The sequence below is a fragment of the Sinocyclocheilus anshuiensis genome, unplaced genomic scaffold (genome assembly GCF_001515605.1).
Source record: "Sinocyclocheilus anshuiensis isolate Anshui unplaced genomic scaffold, SAMN03320099.WGS_v1.1 scaffold2595, whole genome shotgun sequence".
In the NCBI taxonomy this organism is placed as follows: domain Eukaryota; kingdom Metazoa; phylum Chordata; class Actinopteri; order Cypriniformes; family Cyprinidae; genus Sinocyclocheilus; species Sinocyclocheilus anshuiensis.
In genome coordinates this window covers 238,295-258,519 of record NW_015560620.1, presented here as the reverse complement: position 1 = coordinate 258,519, position 20,225 = coordinate 238,295, and the positions used below count along the sequence as shown (strand labels likewise).

General features: G+C 34.4%; 2 protein-coding genes across 2 annotated transcripts; both read right to left on the bottom strand.

Moving 5' to 3' along the window:
• Positions 1-2,124: 2,124 nt before the first annotated feature.
• LOC107681872 (tyrosine-protein kinase HCK-like) lies at positions 2,125-5,435 on the bottom strand. The gene is made up of 3 exons (XM_016478240.1): positions 5,285-5,435; positions 5,020-5,151; positions 2,125-2,500 (listed from the first exon to the last, which is right to left on the bottom strand). Exons 1-3 carry the CDS (start codon positions 5,424-5,426, stop codon positions 2,298-2,300), a joined length of 477 nt encoding a protein of 158 aa, XP_016333726.1. The 5' UTR covers positions 5,427-5,435; the 3' UTR covers positions 2,125-2,297.
• Positions 5,436-5,537: 102 nt separating this feature from the next.
• LOC107681869 (tyrosine-protein kinase HCK-like) lies at positions 5,538-19,478 on the bottom strand. Its single transcript, XM_016478238.1, has 13 exons — positions 19,365-19,478; positions 16,392-16,516; positions 15,262-15,298; positions 14,691-14,787; positions 14,501-14,596; positions 13,228-13,331; positions 12,918-13,064; positions 12,639-12,791; positions 10,321-10,503; positions 10,161-10,237; positions 8,897-9,050; positions 8,632-8,763; positions 5,538-5,779 (listed from the first exon to the last, which is right to left on the bottom strand). Exons 2-13 carry the CDS (start codon positions 16,506-16,508, stop codon positions 5,577-5,579), a joined length of 1,500 nt encoding a protein of 499 aa, XP_016333724.1. The 5' UTR covers positions 16,509-16,516; positions 19,365-19,478; the 3' UTR covers positions 5,538-5,576.
• Between the last annotated feature and the right edge of the window lie 747 nt (positions 19,479-20,225).

Below are 20,225 nucleotides of genomic sequence, written 5' to 3'. Positions count from 1 at the left end.
AAACGAGGCCTTTAAAATGAAATATACCATTATATAGTTTTGAAGATTTATGGATTACATTTCCTTATTAGTTATGACTTAACAATGTGGTAATTTTCCATGGTTTAATAAAGGCATCAATAAGATAATTTAACAAGTTTGTATTGCTATTATGAGAATGATAGTGAATGAGATTTTTTCCTTCACACTTCACAACATTAAAATAAATGTATTTGTTTTATGGGCTAATTGTAACAACATACACACACTACATAATATTTATAGATAACTCTTTGGAAAAGACTTTACATCATGGAAAAGTGTACTGAAAATCAGCTGCATAATCAGCATCATGTTTTACATTTTTTTTAATGAAGCCACAGCTAAGGTCCCTCAATATGACTGCAGGAAATCAGAAAAAAAGATTGTCACATAAATCGTTTACTATTATTGCACAAAATTTCAAACAAATATCAACAAAACAAAAGATGCACACGTAAGATACATATCAAATGTGAAATCGCTTCAGGCTTGTAAAAGTACCAAACCTGAAAATCTGAAAAAAGAAGCATAAACTTACAACTTCATAAAATAACAATACACAGAGACTCAAAGAGAAATATTCATAAGCCTCCAGTAATAGCAATGAATGGATCATAGTCAAACTATTTACTGCCACATGAATTCAAATTCTGATAAACATTAATAATGTGTCTGAAAAGTTTCCAGTTGGATATCATAATGCGTAGGAAAACACACATTGCAGTAAAAGGCAAAGCATATTTGCAGAAATGTATGTCTTTGTGAGTCAGCAACATATATGAATAAACATGATCATTACACTGAACTAAAAAGTACTAAAGAAAGTTTCGTTTTAAACGAGGCCTTTAAAATGAAATGTACCATTATATAGTTTTGAAGATTTATGGATTACATTTCCTTATTAGTTATGACTTAACAATGTGGTAATTTTCCATGGTTTAATAAAGGCATCAATAAGATAATTTAACAAGTTTGTATTGCTATTATGAGAATGATAGTGAATGAGATTTTTTCCTTCACACTTCACAACATTAAAATAAATGTATTTGTTTTATGGGCTAATTGTAACAACATACACACACTACATAATATTTATAGATAACTCTTTGGAAAAGACTTTACATCATGGAAAAGTGTACTGAAAATCAGCTGCATAATCAGCATCATGTTTTACATTTTTTTTAATGAAGCCACAGCTAAGGTCCCTCAATATGACTGCAGGAAATCAGAAAAAAAGATTGTCACATAAATCGTTTACTATTATTGCACAAAATTTCAAACAAATATCAACAAAACAAAAGATGCACACGTAAGATACATATCAAATGTGAAATCGCTTCAGGCTTGTAAAAGTACCAAACCTGAAAATCTGAAAAAAGAAGCATAAACTTACAACTTCATAAAATAACAATACACAGAGACTCAAAGAGAAATATTCATAACTACCTTAGGTACAGATGCTTTTTTTCCTGAAATGTTTGGAGCAATGATTTAAAATAGATTTTTTTTCTGAGCAAATACATGTATATACATTTCCTAATCCACAATAACTTCTTTGAAACCTAATGTAGGTTGAAGTTTTAGAAATGATCTTTTCTTAAGCAATCAAAGCTACAATTTATTTTATTGCTCTATGTGTACTCTCAATTACATACACACACACATATGATTAGCTCTAAAATACAACTGTCATTGGGTTTTTACAAATAAATCAGACAAGTTATAACACGAAAAAAAGAATATTATTTCTCACGTTTTATATTAAAATTCTAACTTTATATAGCTTCTGTTGTGCAACACTCAGTGTAAGGCAAAGGGCTCTGCATGATAGGAATAAAACTGATATTACTGAGATTTTGAAATTGTATTCATTTGCATATCATTAAATAACACAGTGGTTCCCAACCCTGGTCCTGGAGGCACCCCGACACTGCATGTTTTGCATGTCTCCTTAATCAAACACACCTGATTCAGATCATCAGCTCATTAGTAGAGACTCCAAGACCTGAAATTGGTGTGTCAGAGAAAGGAGACATGCAAAATGTGCAGTGTTGGGGTGCCTCCAGGACCAGGGTTGGGAACCACTGAAATAACACACTATAACTTTTCACATTTAATTTTGACTACATATGTATAAAGTCAACAGGTTGTCATGGATAAGTTTTGCATATAAGCAAATGTACATATGTGTACATTTCATCCTGATAAAGGGGATTTATGCAAGATCAAGGTTGTGTCAAAGTGTGTGTGTGTGTGTGTGTGTGTGTGTGTGTGTGTCAAGGCTGTTGCTGATACTGGCTCTCTGTGGCAGTGTAAAAGTCCTCCAGTATACTCTGCAGGTACTCAAAGGTGGGCCGGTCCTCTGGCTTGTTCTTCCAGCATTCCAGCATGATGTCATAGAGCTCTTGAGGGCAGGAGTCCAGACGCTGCATACGGTAACCTCTCTCCAGAGCACGGATCACCTCTGGATTTGTCATACCTAAACACACCATAAACACAGAGTTTCTAGCATCAGCTGTTACCATATATTAGTTTTGGGTAATTCTCTGGAAACTGTGCAATTTGATCTTAACAATTCAGGATTTTTCAAAATTGTTTTTGTATAAAAATGTATAAGGTTACTGTTGAAATTGAGAATTGAAATTGTTGAAACCATAGCTAGCTAGTATTACTGCACCAGATATGATAAAGCCTGAAACTTACTTCTGTCTGAACCAGGTGGTGAAAAATAATTTTATTTTATAAATAATTATTTATTCCAAATATTATGACAGGAAAAACTAATTATTATTATTTAAAAAAAAAAAAAAGAGGAAATGTCACAGTACAACAGGGTTGAAGTGAGAGTTTCTTATAAATGATGATGAATAGATACATGCAGATTAGCTGCTATTCAATTGAAAAACAAAGATTTAAAAAAATGCACTGTAAAACTACCGTTAAATATATTACTGTTACTGTTATAAAAGTTTGAGGTTGGTAAGACTGTTTTTGGAAAGAAATTAATACTTTTATTCAACAAGGATGCATTAAATTAAGATTTATATTTCATATTCATTTTCTATTCATTAAATAATACTGACAAAACATATCATGGTTTCCATAAAAGCTGCGGCACAACTGTTTTCAACATTGATATTAATAAGAAATGTTTCTTGAGCAGCAAATCAGAATATTAGAATGATTTCTGAAGGATCATGTGACATTGACAGTGATGCTGAAAATTCACTGATGCTGCCATCACAGGAATACAAATATATTAAAACAAATGATTTAAAAAAACAATTATTTTAAATTGTAATGATATGTCACAATATTACTGTTTATAATATATTTGATCAAATAAATAAAGCCTTGGTGAGCATAAGAGATGTTTTTCAAAATTTGACCAACCCCAAACTTTTTAACAGTAGCATAAAGTGAGTTTGTTTCACTCAGTTATTACTAAGTAAGTTATGTGAACTCAACCATGAAGAACTGAAACAGTTATTAGAATGTGTTATTGCTAGTTAATTCTAAGAAATTTTTGTAGGTTTATTTGATGTGTCTAATTTTTTTAATGGGTCATGATGGGCCTTTGTTTTTTTATTTTGTACTGTTCTTTGAGGTCCACTTATAATGTTCTCAAGATTTTTGCATCAAAAAACATCATAATTTAGAAGTAATAGGCTATTTTCTCATCAGAAAATCACCTTACTCATCAGAACACACTGTGTGGCAGATTGTAGACTCGGAAGTAAATGCCCACTGTTGTGATTTGCTAACATTTGTGTATATTTGACAGCCTACATCCTTCACAGATGGATGCTGCTGTGATTTAGGCTAAAAACGCATAAATATTCAGTACATATCAAACGATAATAACAGACAAAGCAATAGTACCCACGTAATGAAAACAGTTACTCACACTTGTATGGTGCGAAATTAATGTCGGATCAAATATAGTCGGCATAGCATCGTCTTTCAGTTTCAATCTTTCTGAAAATCCTGCGTCCAATTGTGCCTTGTTTGTAAACGAATCCGCGGTAAAATGAAGTGAACAAAAGACTAGTTGTTTAGACTAGCCTTAAAAAGTTAGTCATCTAATTTTTTTTCTTCAAGGCTGGTAATACATTTTTAAATTCAGTTATGAAAAGGTAGATTGGTCTTATTTGTATTGGAAAAGTAAGACTGATTACCCCTTGCCAACTACTAGTTGGTCAAACTAGTTCTTAAGACATGGTGGCTAAGTTTATGCAACTGACCCCAGGTTCTTACTGGCGTGGTCTAGAATTTCATTAAAAATAAAGTTCATCAAATAAAGCTTATCGTTTGGTTTCCACGCAGACCTGCATTTGCCGCTTTTGTTATTTGATACTACATGCACGAATCGGTGGGCGGGGCTAAACAGGCAGTGATGTCGAAGCAGGCGTTGATCTTCTTCTGCGGAGGCAGTGCTTATCCACACTATTACATCATAGAGTAGCAGACTGGCTTCAATATAAGCTGTTTTTAGACTTATGAGAAAGTTTTGAGTTCTGAAACTTACAGGATGTTTTTATAGTACAATGACCTCGTATGTCAAAAGATCAAGGGAATTTTGGTTTCTCAGGTCATGACCCCTTTACTGATTTTTACTGAAGTTAAGTTTTATACACATATAGTTAAGTAAAGCTTATAGTTTAATTTACTGTCAAGAAATGTACTTTTTCAGAGTTTTAGTAGAAATTAAATACATTTACATTACTCTTTAATTATTTTTTTTTAAATACATTTACATTACTTTTTATTTAAATGTTTGATAATGCAGTGACAATGATAAGGCAGTTAATTTAAATCGAATTTAAAAAATACACATTTTTAATTAACTTAACTTGTTGAGTTTTGAAAACAAAGTTAAATCAATTAAACAATAGTTCCAAATCCTAGAAGTCATAGAGATACAAAAACAAGGAGATACAAATGGCACAGATTCCAGACAATGACCTTTATTCACAGTGCACTGTGGTGAACACTAACCTGGATACGGTGTGCGACCATAGCTAATGATTTCAGTGAGCAGAATGCCAAAGGACCAAACATCTGATTTAATGGTGAACGAACCATAGTTTATGGCCTCTGGAGCGGTCCATTTTATGGGGAACTTTGCACCTTAGGTCACAAAAAAAAATATTAACATGACTTCCTCTGACAGTAACCTATAAAGAAACATGCATGTATCCAGTTTACCAACTTAAATTAACTTGGTTTCTCATCATTATTGTTGGCTGCATATCCCACTAACCTTCTCTGGCAGTGTATTCGTTGTCCTCTATGATACGGGCCAGTCCGAAATCAGCAATCTTACACACTAAACTCTTGTTGACCAGGATGTTGGCAGCACGAAGGTCTCTGTGAATGTAGTTTCTCTGCTCAATGTAAGCCATGCCTTCTGCTATCTGAAGTCAGAGAAAAAAATAATGTTTTAGTTTAATGATGTGCTTACACTGGGTTTGTGTCACTGAGAGCAAGAGGTGCGATAAGCTATAATGGTGTGCATGTGTGTGTGTGTGTGTGTGTGTGTGTGTGTGTGTATCTCAAGGCTGTTGCTGATACTGGCTCTCTGTGGCAGTGTAAAAGTCCTCCAGTATACTCTGCAGGTACTCAAAGGTGGGCCGGTCCTCTGGCTTGTTCTTCCAGCATTCCAGCATGATGTCATAGAGCTCTTGAGGGCAGGAGTCCAGACGCTGCATACGGTAACCTCTCTCCAGAGCACGGATCACCTCTGGATTTGTCATACCTAAACACACCATAAACACAGAGTTTCTAGCATCAGCTGTTACCATATATTAGTTTTGGGTAATTCTCTGGAAACTGTGCAATTTGATCTTAACAATTCAGGATTTTTCAAAATTGTTTTTGTATAAAAATGTATAAGGTTACTGTTGAAATTGAGAATTGAAATTGTTGAAACCATAGCTAGCTAGTATTACTGCACCAGATATGATAAAGCCTGAAACTTACTTCTGTCTGAACCAGGTGGTGAAAAATAATTTTATTTTATAAATAATTATTTATTCCAAATATTATGACAGGAAAAACTAATTATTATTATTTAAAAAAAAAAAAAAGAGGAAATGTCACAGTACAACAGGGTTGAAGTGAGAGTTTCTTATAAATGATGATGAATAGATACATGCAGATTAGCTGCTATTCAATTGAAAAACAAAGATTTAAAAAAATGCACTGTAAAACTACCGTTAAATATATTACTGTTACTGTTATAAAAGTTTGAGGTTGGTAAGACTGTTTTTGGAAAGAAATTAATACTTTTATTCAACAAGGATGCATTAAATTAAGATTTATATTTCATATTCATTTTCTATTCATTAAATAATACTGACAAAACATATCATGGTTTCCATAAAAGCTGCGGCACAACTGTTTTCAACATTGATATTAATAAGAAATGTTTCTTGAGCAGCAAATCAGAATATTAGAATGATTTCTGAAGGATCATGTGACATTGACAGTGATGCTGAAAATTCACTGATGCTGCCATCACAGGAATACAAATATATTAAAACAAATGATTTAAAAAAACAATTATTTTAAATTGTAATGATATGTCACAATATTACTGTTTATAATATATTTGATCAAATAAATAAAGCCTTGGTGAGCATAAGAGATGTTTTTCAAAATTTGACCAACCCCAAACTTTTTAACAGTAGCATAAAGTGAGTTTGTTTCACTCAGTTATTACTAAGTAAGTTATGTGAACTCAACCATGAAGAACTGAAACAGTTATTAGAATGTGTTATTGCTAGTTAATTCTAAGAAATTTTTGTAGGTTTATTTGATGTGTCTAATTTTTTTAATGGGTCATGATGGGCCTTTGTTTTTTTATTTTGTACTGTTCTTTGAGGTCCACTTATAATGTTCTCAAGATTTTTGCATCAAAAAACATCATAATTTAGAAGTAATAGGCTATTTTCTCATCAGAAAATCACCTTACTCATCAGAACACACTGTGTGGCAGATTGTAGACTCGGAAGTAAATGCCCACTGTTGTGATTTGCTAACATTTGTGTATATTTGACAGCCTACATCCTTCACAGATGGATGCTGCTGTGATCCATCGCCCCTGAGGTGAGTGCTCAAAGACGGCCTTGTGTTGGATGAGAAAGGAGAGCCAGTGGCCTACATATTTCATGCATGTATAATTCGGGGCAGGCGTGGCCTAATGTTTAGAGAGTCGGACTTGTAACCCGAAGGTTGCGGGTTCGAGTCTCAGGTCCGGCAGGAATTGTAGGTGGGGGGAATGAATGACCAGCGCTCTCTTCCTCCCTCAATACCATGACTGAGGTGAGACCCTTGAGCAAGGCACCGAACCCCCAACTGCTATGATTGGCTAACAGTTGTGTATATTTGACAGCCTACATCCTTCACAGATGGATGCTGCTGTGATTTAGGCTAAAAACGCATAAATATTCAGTACATATCAAACGATAATAACAGACAAAGCAATAGTACCCACGTAATGAAAACAGTTACTCACACTTGTATGGTGCGAAATTAATGTCGGATCAAATATAGTCGGCATAGCATCGTCTTTCAGTTTCAATCTTTCTGAAAATCCTGCGTCCAATTGTGCCTTGTTTGTAAACGAATCCGCGGTAAAATGAAGTGAACAAAAGACTAGTTGTTTAGACTAGCCTTAAAAAGTTAGTCATCTAATTTTTTTTCTTCAAGGCTGGTAATACATTTTTAAATTCAGTTATGAAAAGGTAGATTGGTCTTTATTGTATTGGAAAAGTAAGACTGATTACCCCTTGCCAACTACTAGTTGGTCAAACTAGTTCTTAAGACATGGTGGCTAAGTTTATGCAACTGACCCCAGGTTCTTACTGGCGTGGTCTAGAATTTCATTAAAAATAAAGTTCATCAAATAAAGCTTATCGTTTGGTTTCCACGCAGACCTGCATTTGCCGCTTTTGTTATTTGATACTACATGCACGAATCGGTGGGCGGGGCTAAACAGGCAGTGATGTCGAAGCAGGCGTTGATCTTCTTCTGCGGAGGCAGTGCTTATCCACACTATTACATCATAGAGTAGCAGACTGGCTTCAATATAAGCTGTTTTTAGACTTATGAGAAAGTTTTGAGTTCTGAAACTTACAGGATGTTTTTATAGTACAATGACCTCGTATGTCAAAAGATCAAGGGAATTTTGGTTTCTCAGGTCATGACCCCTTTACTGATTTTTACTGAAGTTAAGTTTTATACACATATAGTTAAGTAAAGCTTATAGTTTAATTTACTGTCAAGAAATGTACTTTTTCAGAGTTTTAGTAGAAATTAAATACATTTACATTACTCTTTAATTATTTTTTTTTAAATACATTTACATTACTTTTTATTTAAATGTTTGATAATGCAGTGACAATGATAAGGCAGTTAATTTAAATCGAATTTAAAAAATACACATTTTTAATTAACTTAACTTGTTGAGTTTTGAAAACAAAGTTAAATCAATTAAACAATAGTTCCAAATCCTAGAAGTCATAGAGATACAAAAACAAGGAGATACAAATGGCACAGATTCCAGACAATGACCTTTATTCACAGTGCACTGTGGTGAACACTAACCTGGATACGGTGTGCGACCATAGCTAATGATTTCAGTGAGCAGAATGCCAAAGGACCAAACATCTGATTTAATGGTGAACGAACCATAGTTTATGGCCTCTGGAGCGGTCCATTTTATGGGGAACTTTGCACCTTAGGTCACAAAAAAAAATATTAACATGACTTCCTCTGACAGTAACCTATAAAGAAACATGCATGTATCCAGTTTACCAACTTAAATTAACTTGGTTTCTCATCATTATTGTTGGCTGCATATCCCACTAACCTTCTCTGGCAGTGTATTCGTTGTCCTCTATGATACGGGCCAGTCCGAAATCAGCAATCTTACACACTAAACTCTTGTTGACCAGGATGTTGGCAGCACGAAGGTCTCTGTGAATGTAGTTTCTCTGCTCAATGTAAGCCATGCCTTCTGCTATCTGAAGTCAGAGAAAAAAATAATGTTTTAGTTTAATGATGTGCTTACACTGGGTTTGTGTCACTGAGAGCAAGAGGTGCGATAAGCTATAATGGTGTGGGTGTGTGTGTGTGTGTGTGTGTGTGTGTGTGTGTGTGTGCGTGTGCGTGTGTGTATCCTCTTATCGGTGAGGGCAGATTCACATCTGTCCTGTTAAGTGCTTGCAATTCTCTTCCCCTTTAACTTATGGTCGCACCCTTTTATTTTTGCAACTGTCACACACACTTGCATTCAAAATCCTCACTTGAATGAAACACGTCATATTTACCTAATATTTCCTAATATATCTTTTTGTATAACTTCATTATTACCCGATTCTGAATGTATATTGGTGGTCAAAACTTTGGAATAATGATTTTTTTAAATGTTTTGAAAGAAGTTTCTATGCTCACTAAGCCTCTTATGCTCAGCTGCATTTATTTGAACAAAACTACAGTAAAAATGTAATCATGTGAATATTCTCACAATTTCAAATAGCTGTTGTCTGCTTAAATATATTTAAAATATAATTTATTCTTGTGATGGTAAAGCTGAATTTTCAGCATCATTATGCCAGTCTTCAGTGTCACATGATCCCTCAGAAATCAATCTAATATGCTGATTTGATGCTCAAGAAACATGTATTATAAGTTGAAAACAGTTTCATAGCTTAATGGTTTTCTATAAATGCAGTCTTTGTGAGCATAAGAGACTTCTTTTAAAAATTTTAGTTATTTACGTTTGACCGCAAGTGTATATTTCGATATTTTAAAGAATCACTTGCACAAGAGAGAACAAACTGATATTATCTTGGATTAACAGTGACAGAAAGTTAAAGGATTTGATTGTCATGTTAATGGTGGACTCAACCCTCTCTCTCTCTCTCTCTCTCTCTCTCTCTCTCACACACACACACACACACACACACACACACACACACACCTCTGTACACAAATATTACTGTCTGTCGGTTATCGCATTTGAATATTAAAATCTACAAAGGCAAACCTGTCTTCCACATCAAGGGAACGTGACTCTGTATGTGGGAGGAAAGCACATGAACTGAACAAATGAGATCTTCAAATCGCCTCACCTGTGCTGAGAAGTCAATCAGTTTGGGCAACTGGACACGATTCCCTTCATCGCTTTTAATGAAGTCCAGTAAACTGCCTGTAAAACACAGGCACACAAACAGATAAATAACAGAAATATAAAGCCATGCTCTGCACAGTGGAGTCTAGAGTCACACACACCTTTCTCCATGAACTCTGTAATGATGTATATGGGCTCCTCTTTGGTGACCACAGCGTTGAGACGGACCAGTTTGTCGTGCTGGATGGATTTCATTAAGTTGGCCTCCATGAGGAAAGCTTCCACAGACATACTGCCAGGCTTCATAGTCTTCACTGCCACTTTTGTGTGCTTGTTGTATGTTGCTGAGAAGCAAACACAGATGAGTTACACTGGAATTCTTCATTTTCATTATACCATTATTAGTGTCTGCTCCCTGCTCAAAGCGTGACAGGACCTGAGAAACTGCTGGGTTTCAGATTGGGGTCAGTTTTTTAGCTACAGCTTCAGGCTTTTTTCAGGTTTATAATTACTGAAAAGTTTAAAAAAGGTGTGCGCATCCCATAAACCTGAAGGCTCAGGTGCAGGACAAAAATAAGGTCAATTCAAACGAAACAAACAAAATGTCCGCACACTGATATGTGACTGCTCTAAAAAAATTTATTGATACTAGTACAACATTTCGACCATCAGGTCTTCATCAGGCACCTTTATAATATTTATTCATTATAAAAATAATATATGTATATATATATATATATATATATATATTATATTATATTATATTATATTATATTATATTATATTATATTATATTATATTATATTATATTATACTACCATCAGGTCTTCATCAGGCACCTTTATAATTAATGAAAACAAATGATTTATTACTGTAATAAGTTGTGATTGAATAACAGTGTCATTGTGATTCATATATCAATAATGTACATTTTGTGATTGTGATGATTAATTTAAATGTAAGTACATAGTAGTTAAGGCCACCTAATATAAAGTGGGACCGTATTTTCTATTGATAAAGCAGTAAGACATTCAATGTTCTACCTAGTGTAAATCTTACCATGTCTCATGAGACTTATTGCTTTGATAAAAGCCACAATTATTAAATGTTTACACACACACACACACATCATTTTATAATGTTTATATCTAGTGTATAATAATTTTGTTTATATCTCAATATTGTTTATATCTCTTTTTTATTTATATTATACATAATGAACATAAATTATTAAATATATTATATAATAAATATAATATATTATAGTTTATATAATGAGAATACCATATATATACAGTTGTACTCATAAGTTTACATACCCCTTGCAGAATGTGCAAAATGTTAAGAATTGAAACAAAATAAGAGGGATCATGAAAATCGCATGTTGCTTTTTATTTAGTACTGTCCTGAATAAGCTATTTCACATAACAGATGTTTATATATTCTCCACAAGACAAAATAATAACTGAATTTATAAAAATGATCCCATTCAAAAGTTTACATACCCTTGAATCTTAATACTATGTGCCATTTCCTGGATGATTCACGATATTTTTTATCGTTTTTTTTCACGTTTTTATATTTTGTGATAGTTGTTCACGAGTCCCTTGTTGGTCCTGAGCAGTTCAACTGCCTGCTGTTCTTCAGAAAAATCCTCCAGCTCCTGCACATTCTATGGTTTTGAACCCTTTCCAACAGTGATTGTATGATTTTGAGATCCATATTTTCACACTGAGGACAACTGAGGGACTCATACACAAGTATTACAAAAGGTGAAAACATTTACGGATGCTCAAGAAGGCAACACAATGCATTAAGAGCATCAACAGGATGATGATGATGATGTGTAAATTCTTCTCATTTTTTTTGAACAATCATATTCTTTCATTTAGTACTGGACTTCAGAAGCTCCATAAATACTTACATGTTTCCTAGAAGACAAAATAAGTACAATTTACCCTGATCATCCAATTAAAAAAGTTTACACCCCCTGTCTCTTAATGCATTGTGTGGCCTTCTTGAGCATCAGTACGTTTTCACCTTTTGTAATAGTTATGCATGAGTTCCCCAATTGTCCTCAGTGTTAAAAGATGGATTTCAAAATCATACAGTCAACGTTGGAAAGGGTTCAAATATGCAGAAGATGCTGGAAAACCAAAGAATGTGCAGGAGCGGGAGGGTTTTTCTGAAGAACAGCAGGCAGTTGAACTGCTCAGGACCAACAAGGGACTCATGAACAACTTGTTATATACTTGGCGTATTAATATAGAATGTTAGTTCACTGGCATTTTGCTGCCAAATGCCTGGACACTTCAAATCCGACTTTTTAGAGTCATAACCAACCATTTTAGTTCTGTATTTTACACTGGAAAAATCTTTCAGATCCTACTAAACAAAGCATACTGCACAGCAACAGTTTTTGGAGTAAACAGACACATAAGAAATACATATCAAAGCAAGCAGTACGTATGTGTCTTACCCATCCAGACCTCTCCAAACTGGCCTGCTCCCAGACGTCTGTCCAGTTTGAGGGACTCACGTGGGATCTCCCAAGCATCTTTCTCCCAAGGTTTCTGAGGTTTGGGACTCAGACAGGGAACAGTGAGAGATTGGCACAACCCATCGCTCTGCTCTGTAGATGCAAATTTATACAGTTTGTTAATTGTAAACCAGCTGAGTAAACAATCCTTCATGAAAAAGGTTGGTATATTATCCAGTGAAATGTGTCCAGATATTTGCATTTGTGTATTGTACTTACTCTTGTAGTGGCTGACCAGATCCTGCAGGGTGTTGAAGGTGATACGTGGAGAAATATAGAAACCGCCATTATCCAGCGTGCGGATCTTATAATGCTTCACAGCGTCTCCTGTTTGGTCGCAGTCTCTGACAGACAGAGAGTAGCTTCCTGAGGGGGCGGGGGATACAGATGATTTTAAGGGCAGATAAGGATCTGGTAGATGTGTAGCTGAAGTAAAAATGTTACCGCTATAAGAAAACAACACTGCTAATGCTTCAGTATTACACTCCTTGCCTAAAATCCTTCAGCTTTAACACTGTGCTAAACGTACCCTTGGTGGTTTCACTGTCTCTGATCATAAAAGATCCTATTTTGTTTCCAGATGCCAGCAGCTGTCTCTCTGCATCCTTTCTGCTGACACCTTTAAAAAACCACCTGTAGACATATACATAAATAGATGAACAATTATATTAAAAAACCATAAACGTTCAAAAGTTTATTGTGCACAGTAAGGCTGTTTATTTGATCAAAAATGCAGTAAAATTGTGAAATATTATTACAATTTAAAATAACTGTTTTCTATTTTAATATATTTTAACATTTATTTTTGTGTTGCAAAGCTAAGCCATTACTTCAGTGTCACATGATCCTTCAGAAATCATTCTAACATTCCAATTTGGTGAAACATTTCTTAATATTATCAAGGTTGAAAACAGCTGAATATTTTTGTGGAAACTGTAAAACTTCTCTTTTTTCAGAATTCTTTAAAGTTCAAAAGAACAGCATTTATTTGAAATATTTAGTAACATTGTAACCCTTTTACTGTCACTTTTGATCAGTTGAACGTGTCTTTGTTAAATAAAAGTATCAGTTTCATTTGAATAGTGTACACACACACACACACACACACACACACACACTATAAAAATATTATATTATATTATATTATATTATATTATATTATATTATATTATATTATATTATATTATATTATATTATATTATATTATATTATATTATATTATATTATATTATATTATATTATATTATATTATATTATATTATATTATATTATTATTTTAAACAATCTTATTATTATATGTGACCCTGGAGCACAAAACTAGTCATAACGGGCCAATTTTTTGAAATTGAGATTTATACATCACATGAACACTGAATAAATAAGCTTTTCATTGATGTATGGTTTGTTAGGATAGGACAATATTTGGCCGAGATACAACTATTTGAAAATCTGGAATCTGAGTGTGCAAAAAAATCAAAATATTGAGAAAATCGCCTTTAAAGTTGTCCAAATGAAGTTCTTAGCAATGCATATTATTTATCGAAAATTACGTTTTGATATATTTGTGGTAGGAAATTTACAAAATATCTTCATGGAACATGATCTTTACTTAATATCCTAATGATTTTTGGCATAAAAAATCGATAATTTTGATCCATACAATGATGTATTGTTGGCTATTGCTACAAATATACCTGTGCTACTTATGACTGGTTTTGTGGTCCAGGATCACATATTATAAACAACCTTTACTGTGAGATCAATGGCACCACTACAAATGTACACAAACTATATTTACTCACTCTTCAGTTTCCAGAGTATCCTTGGCAACATAGTTACTGGGGATGAAGCCCTCCTGACCAGTGCTAAGAGATGCTGCTTTCCACCATTCACCTGACCTAAACACACCAATCAGTCAATCAATCATTCAATAGGTCAAAGAAGTGAGATACTGCATGTTAAATCCTCATTCAGAATGACAGGTTTACTTACTCCTGAAGGATTTTGAGTCTGTCTCCTTTCTTGAAGCCCAGGTCACCTTCATGCATAGCTTCATAGTCATACAGAGCTATGGTAATGTTCTCTGAAGCTAAAGGCAAATGGAATCTTTAGTGTGAAAGAGCTGTGATCACACATTCACTATGGTTCTGAGTAAGAAACAGACTGGGGTCACACGACAGTGTTTATAACAACACTTGCTGTGAGTTTAGCACGATTCCAACAGGGTACAACGGTTTTAAAGTGTGCATACTTTGTATACAGCGATTAAGGTTGAGAATTAATAGCAGGCATATGCACTGCCAGTGCTGCAGCACACACTGAGGTTGAATGAAATGCATGTGGAAAACAGTGTACTATCTGCACTAAACCTCAAAACAAGCTACTTTTTCATGTATACGACACATCGAATACCACATCCCTGAATGTTTTACTCTTGCTCACGAGGTCAACCATATGAGTTGAAATGTGTATTTTGTTAAGTATTTCAATATTTTACAAAACTCTAACATTCTGAACGAGACATCCTACCTATTTACTAGAAATCAAAGACAATTTCACTTACTATCTGACCCAGGAGCTGGGTTGGAGGTGGTTCTGTTCTGTAGATGGTAGAAGAGGTGCAGTATTTAAAACAGCAAACTAGACATTTCAGTTCTCTTTTCTGAGCACAAAAACAGACCTGTCTGAGGCAGTCTTTCAAATAGAGGATATCTGTTTAAATAAATAAAAATGTCAAGCTCTTTTTAAGGTCGTTATGTAAATCAGGTAGCAGCAGCTAGAAGCACAAGCACAGAGCGGTGTTGATACTGTTAACTAAAACTATTACAAATTATGTTTTCAGTAATTGGAATAAAGCTGAAATGAAATAAAACATTGTATTAGATGAAGAACTTAAAAATGAGAAATGTTAAATTAAATGTTAAATTAAGTAAATCTAAAAAGAAGTATTCAAATAATATAAATAATAATAACATTTAAAAATAACCAAAACCTGGACAAAAATAAAATGTGACCCTGGACCACAAAACCAGTCTTAAGTCGCTGGGGTATATTTATAGCAATAGCCATAAAATACATAGTATTGGTCAAAATTATAAATTTTTCTTTTATGCCAAAAATCATTAGGATATTAATTAAAGATAATGTTCCATGAAGATATTTTGTAAATTTCCTGCTGTAAAACTTAATTTTTGATTAGTAATATGTATTGCTAAGAACTTCATTTGGACAACTTTAAAGGCGATTTTCTCAATATTTTGATTTTTTTTGCACCCTCAGATTCCAGATATTCAAATAGTTGTATCTCAGCCAAATATTGTCCTATCCTAACAAACCATACATCAATGGAAAGCTTATTTATTCAGCTTTCAGACGATTTATAAATCTCAATTTCAAAAAATTTACCCTTATGACTGGTTTTGTGGTCCAGGGTCACAAATGTAAAAATACAAGTGCATTCAAAATATTATATATAATATTTTATTAATATATGCAAAGTCAAGATGATCATACAGCTGAGACTACTCTGTCTCTCAGACTCTAAGAAAGTGGAAGTACAGTATTTGAAGTCACAAAATGTGCTGAAACAGCCAATTCTGATGGTTTAGCGCAACTCAGCACTTTTCAGTAAGGAATAACCCTGAAAAGATGTCTTGTCAATTTAATTGGAAATTCCAAAATGCTTCTACTTACAGCTTTGGAGCCTGCCGTTGGGTCTTTGGTGTAATGTGCTGTCTGGTTGCGATTGTCATCGCTGCCCATTGATTTGCCAATAGGATCCTGCTCCGGTTTGGTCCCCACACAGCCCATGTTGAGGCCTGAAGAGTTAACAACAGAAGACACTAATGCAGGTTGTCCTTGTACGTTTAAAAACAGAACAACATTTCCAGTATAGCAAATATGCAAAACATGGGTTGTTCTGAGTTCCCACTAAACAAGACTTATTTTTGATGCTCAAAAAGCATGTATGGAACAAATTATGATGGAAAAATGCCTGTAATGTGCCATATATGACTCAAATTGTATTAAATGCCACGTTTTCGGCCTACTGTACAACAAGATGAACCTAAGAGGATACGTCTGATTAGTATTTCCAATATTATGAGGCAGACATGATTTCCCAAAATCATTGTAAGCCTGTGTAGATTGTAGAGACCCTTGGTGCCATTGGTTGCTACAATCGGTGTATGACTCTTTTGGGAAACGTAACCTTGACCGATAAATGTAGTTAAAGTCAAAATAACCGGTTTCTCATACTGGCTTCCATGTTGTAGGCTGAAGTTATCTCTCGCCTGTGGTTTTGTCATTAACTCGCTCACACATGCACATGAGGAAGCTGCTCAATGGAAACTGTGGTTGGTTAAGGCCTAATGTTCAAAGCTGATTCAAATCAGCTAGCCTTAACACCCTAACACTTTTCTGAGAACGTAGCAGAAATTAATCAACCAAAACGTCTGCCTCTCATCAAAAATAGATTCCAACTTGGTCGATTGTTGGAAGAAAAAAAAGTGACTTTTTCCTCACTTTTGAACGAGAAGTGAGCAGAAAGCGCATGTTTTTGAGCTCTTCGGCCTCTCTGTGGCTATCGCCTAAGAATAAAGGAACTTCAACTTCCATCTCTTGTCATGAGAGTGCAGTGTGCTGTTATGGTGCAGGTTCATGTTTCATTTCATGCTTGATAATTAACTTATTCACTCTTAATCTGGACGTGCATGACCCTACACAAAACCACAACCAAAACACCAAATTTCATATCAGTGGTCAGTCTGTTTGTTCGGAAGATAACCAGGATAAATAAGTAAATTGTAGAAATGTCATTAAAGAGAGTCTAATCAGCTGAACACTGAATCGTAATTTAAGAACTGCTAAAGTTGCATCCTTCAGTAGATGCAATGGGTTTGAGAAATATGTGGTGCATTAAAAACTTGTTTCCTGTAGCTTGTTCACCCATGTTCTGCTTTCTCTTTATTTGAAGTTGTTTCTTGTGTGTTGCTTTTGAGTTTGAATGCTTTTTTTAGTCTCACTGGCTTATCAGGTCCGTTGTGAAAAACAAGTGCATTGAATTTGATTAAATGTACACTTGTAGTATACTTCAAATCTTCAAAGTATATTTTAAATAAACTGTGCTTGATAATAATATAATATTACTGCAATAAATGCTATTGAAGAGAGAGTACACTTCTATGACAATGCTTCCTTTAAAAAGTGCACTCTGTAATAATGTCAAATTCTTAACATTATTAATGTTAAATGTTAATGTTTTACTTTAAAGTCTGAATAAATACACTAGCATAGTAAAGCACTTAATTTATAGTTTTTTTTTCATAAATGCTTGACAGTACTTCAACCAAAATTCAAAGACAATAGAATTATGAACTTGCATACAGTATAAAGATTTAAGTCCTATTTATGTGGTTCAAAAAAGTTGAATGTCCGTAAACATAACTTGACATTTTGTCCTGTATCTTTATTTTATTTTATTATTTACATAATAAGTACTCTAATGAAAGGTATACTAAAGTAGTTCTTTTCACAGGGGAGTTGATGTTCAGGTAGTCTCCTCTCAACCTGCTTAATTGCTGTCTTGATCACAGGTACATTTCCTTCTTCCGAATCCGATAACTGATCATACCCGGAGGAAATTTTCAGATTTGCCTTTCGACAGTGCCACCCATCCCATCCCACCCAAAGATTATTTTGTCCCTCAAAGCCACAGAGCTGAGAGGAACCACCTCCACCTTTCCCACAGGAGCGCCGGGAAACTCAGAACTGCAGCTCTTTTCATTTAACCACACATGCAAATGTGGGATGTGTCAGTTCCACCTTCCTTGTCAGGACTCTCTCAGTGTTGTTTTCTTTCCCAGAAACATACTGTATGTGCAAACTGTCAGATAACACCACAGCTGACTGACTTCAGCAGGCCAACAGCCAATAGAGAAACGTGAAATATTACTGTAAAAAGTGTTTTTGAGTGTCCTTTTACATGAGGAGATGGATCCTCTGAGGAGGAAGATAAATATTTAAATGTGTCCTCTGATATTGTTCTGTTCTGTAAAACTATAGTGAACTATGGAAGTACCAGTTTAACTAAAGCTAAAGCATGATATTATTTCAAAGAAACGTGAGGGTTCCTCAAACACAAGACTGCGTAAAAAAAAAAACATGTAACCTACTGGATTTGACACAGTGTGTCATGCTTTAGAAATGAATCCAAATAAACAATTCAGTAAAAGCATAAACAGCTAGGCCTAAATCGTGTGATGAAATAGCCTATGGGTCTGATGAAGTAGATCTTTTTTTCCTATCATTATTATTAGGCTATTAATCTAAAAGAGACCGGATTTTAGTTTACAGAGAAACGACAAAAACAGGTCGGAAATCTATAAAAAGTAGCTTATGACAAAAACTCTGAGTAGACATATTAAATTAATTTTAAATGTTAATAATAGGGCTATTTCATTTAGGTGAATATGAAACGTCGTTTAAAAAAACGAACATCGAAAATCAGCTTTAGGGTCTGAATCGACTTAAAGTCGAAAACACACACACACACACACACGCACACAAAAAACAATGATATAAAATAGAAATTATGAAACATAAAAACCTAACTAAATAAAAACACTAAGAAGGTATGTAAAAAAAATATATTTTAAGCGAACTTACCACTTAAATTGCAATCCAGAAGAAAGGTATATTTCTTTTTTCACAAAATCTCGCTAGTTAACCGAGATGTTGAAGCCGCTTCACACCGGCTCCTCCATCATACTGATGCGCTTCTGTGTCTCATAGTGAGACTGTCGTGCTGTACTGTCCAAGAGGAAGTTAGGGGCCGTGTTTCAAAAACTACTGAGATGCCTTCCTAGGCAACAGTTTAAAACACCAGGCGCGCTCCGAGTCAGCTCAGCTCATACATACACACTGAACCCATCCGATTCATAACGAGCTGATAAAAAAAAATAAAACAAATCAAGCTCTAATAACGCTTAAAATGCTGTCTAGGTAGGGAGCTCAGTGAGTATTGAGACACCCCGTAGTCAGAGTAAATCGGTCATAAATATTCCACTTCAATATCCGCATGCCCTATTCACGCAATAGTCTTCGTACAACACTGTGAAACCAGGGTATTTTGTGTGAAGGTTGCAAAAAAAGCTGTTTAAAACCTTTTTGCAACGTCACATCACTTCTGAGAAAGAAAAAAAAAACTTCAGTCAAAGTATCATTCACATTTTGACAAATAATAAGAGCGATTTCAAATATAAGTGATGATAAAGTTAAAATAAAAGGGAAAATGTAACAAAAAAAAGTAATAACAAAGGCAGATTTAGACAAGATTTGCTTGAGAACAGATTAGAAGAGCGAGCTGAGTGTATCTATAGTGCACAATCACAGACAGAAACACACAGATGTATTATTGGATTGGAAATAGACAAACAAACAGTTGGTCTGGCCTCACAGTTACATAAGGCCAGAATAATCCCCTATCAAATGGTGAGATTAAACACCCTCTTCTTTTGAAAGAGACAG

What these genes read in the sequence shown, in the direction of transcription:
- LOC107681872 (XM_016478240.1), bottom strand. Translation starts at nt 5,426, where the DNA reads ATGGCTTACATTGAGCAGAGAAACTACATTCACAGAGACCTTCGTGCT. An exon ending in CGAATACACTGCCAGAGAAG is followed by an intron (nt 5,152 to 5,284) that starts GTTAGTGGGATA and finishes TTGTGACCTAAG; the next exon opens with GTGCAAAGTTCCCCATAAAA. An exon ending in TGGTCGCACACCGTATCCAG is followed by an intron (nt 2,501 to 5,019) that starts GTTAGTGTTCAC and finishes TGGTGTGTTTAG; the next exon opens with GTATGACAAATCCAGAGGTG.
- LOC107681869 (XM_016478238.1), bottom strand. Translation starts at nt 16,508, where the DNA reads ATGGGCTGTGTGGGGACCAAACCGGAGCAGGATCCTATTGGCAAATCA. An exon ending in TACAGAGTTCATGGAGAAAG is followed by an intron (nt 10,238 to 10,320) that starts GTGTGTGTGACT and finishes TGTGTTTTACAG; the next exon opens with GCAGTTTACTGGACTTCATT. An exon ending in TGATTGACTTCTCAGCACAG is followed by an intron (nt 9,051 to 10,160) that starts GTGAGGCGATTT and finishes CTCTGACTTCAG; the next exon opens with ATAGCAGAAGGCATGGCTTA.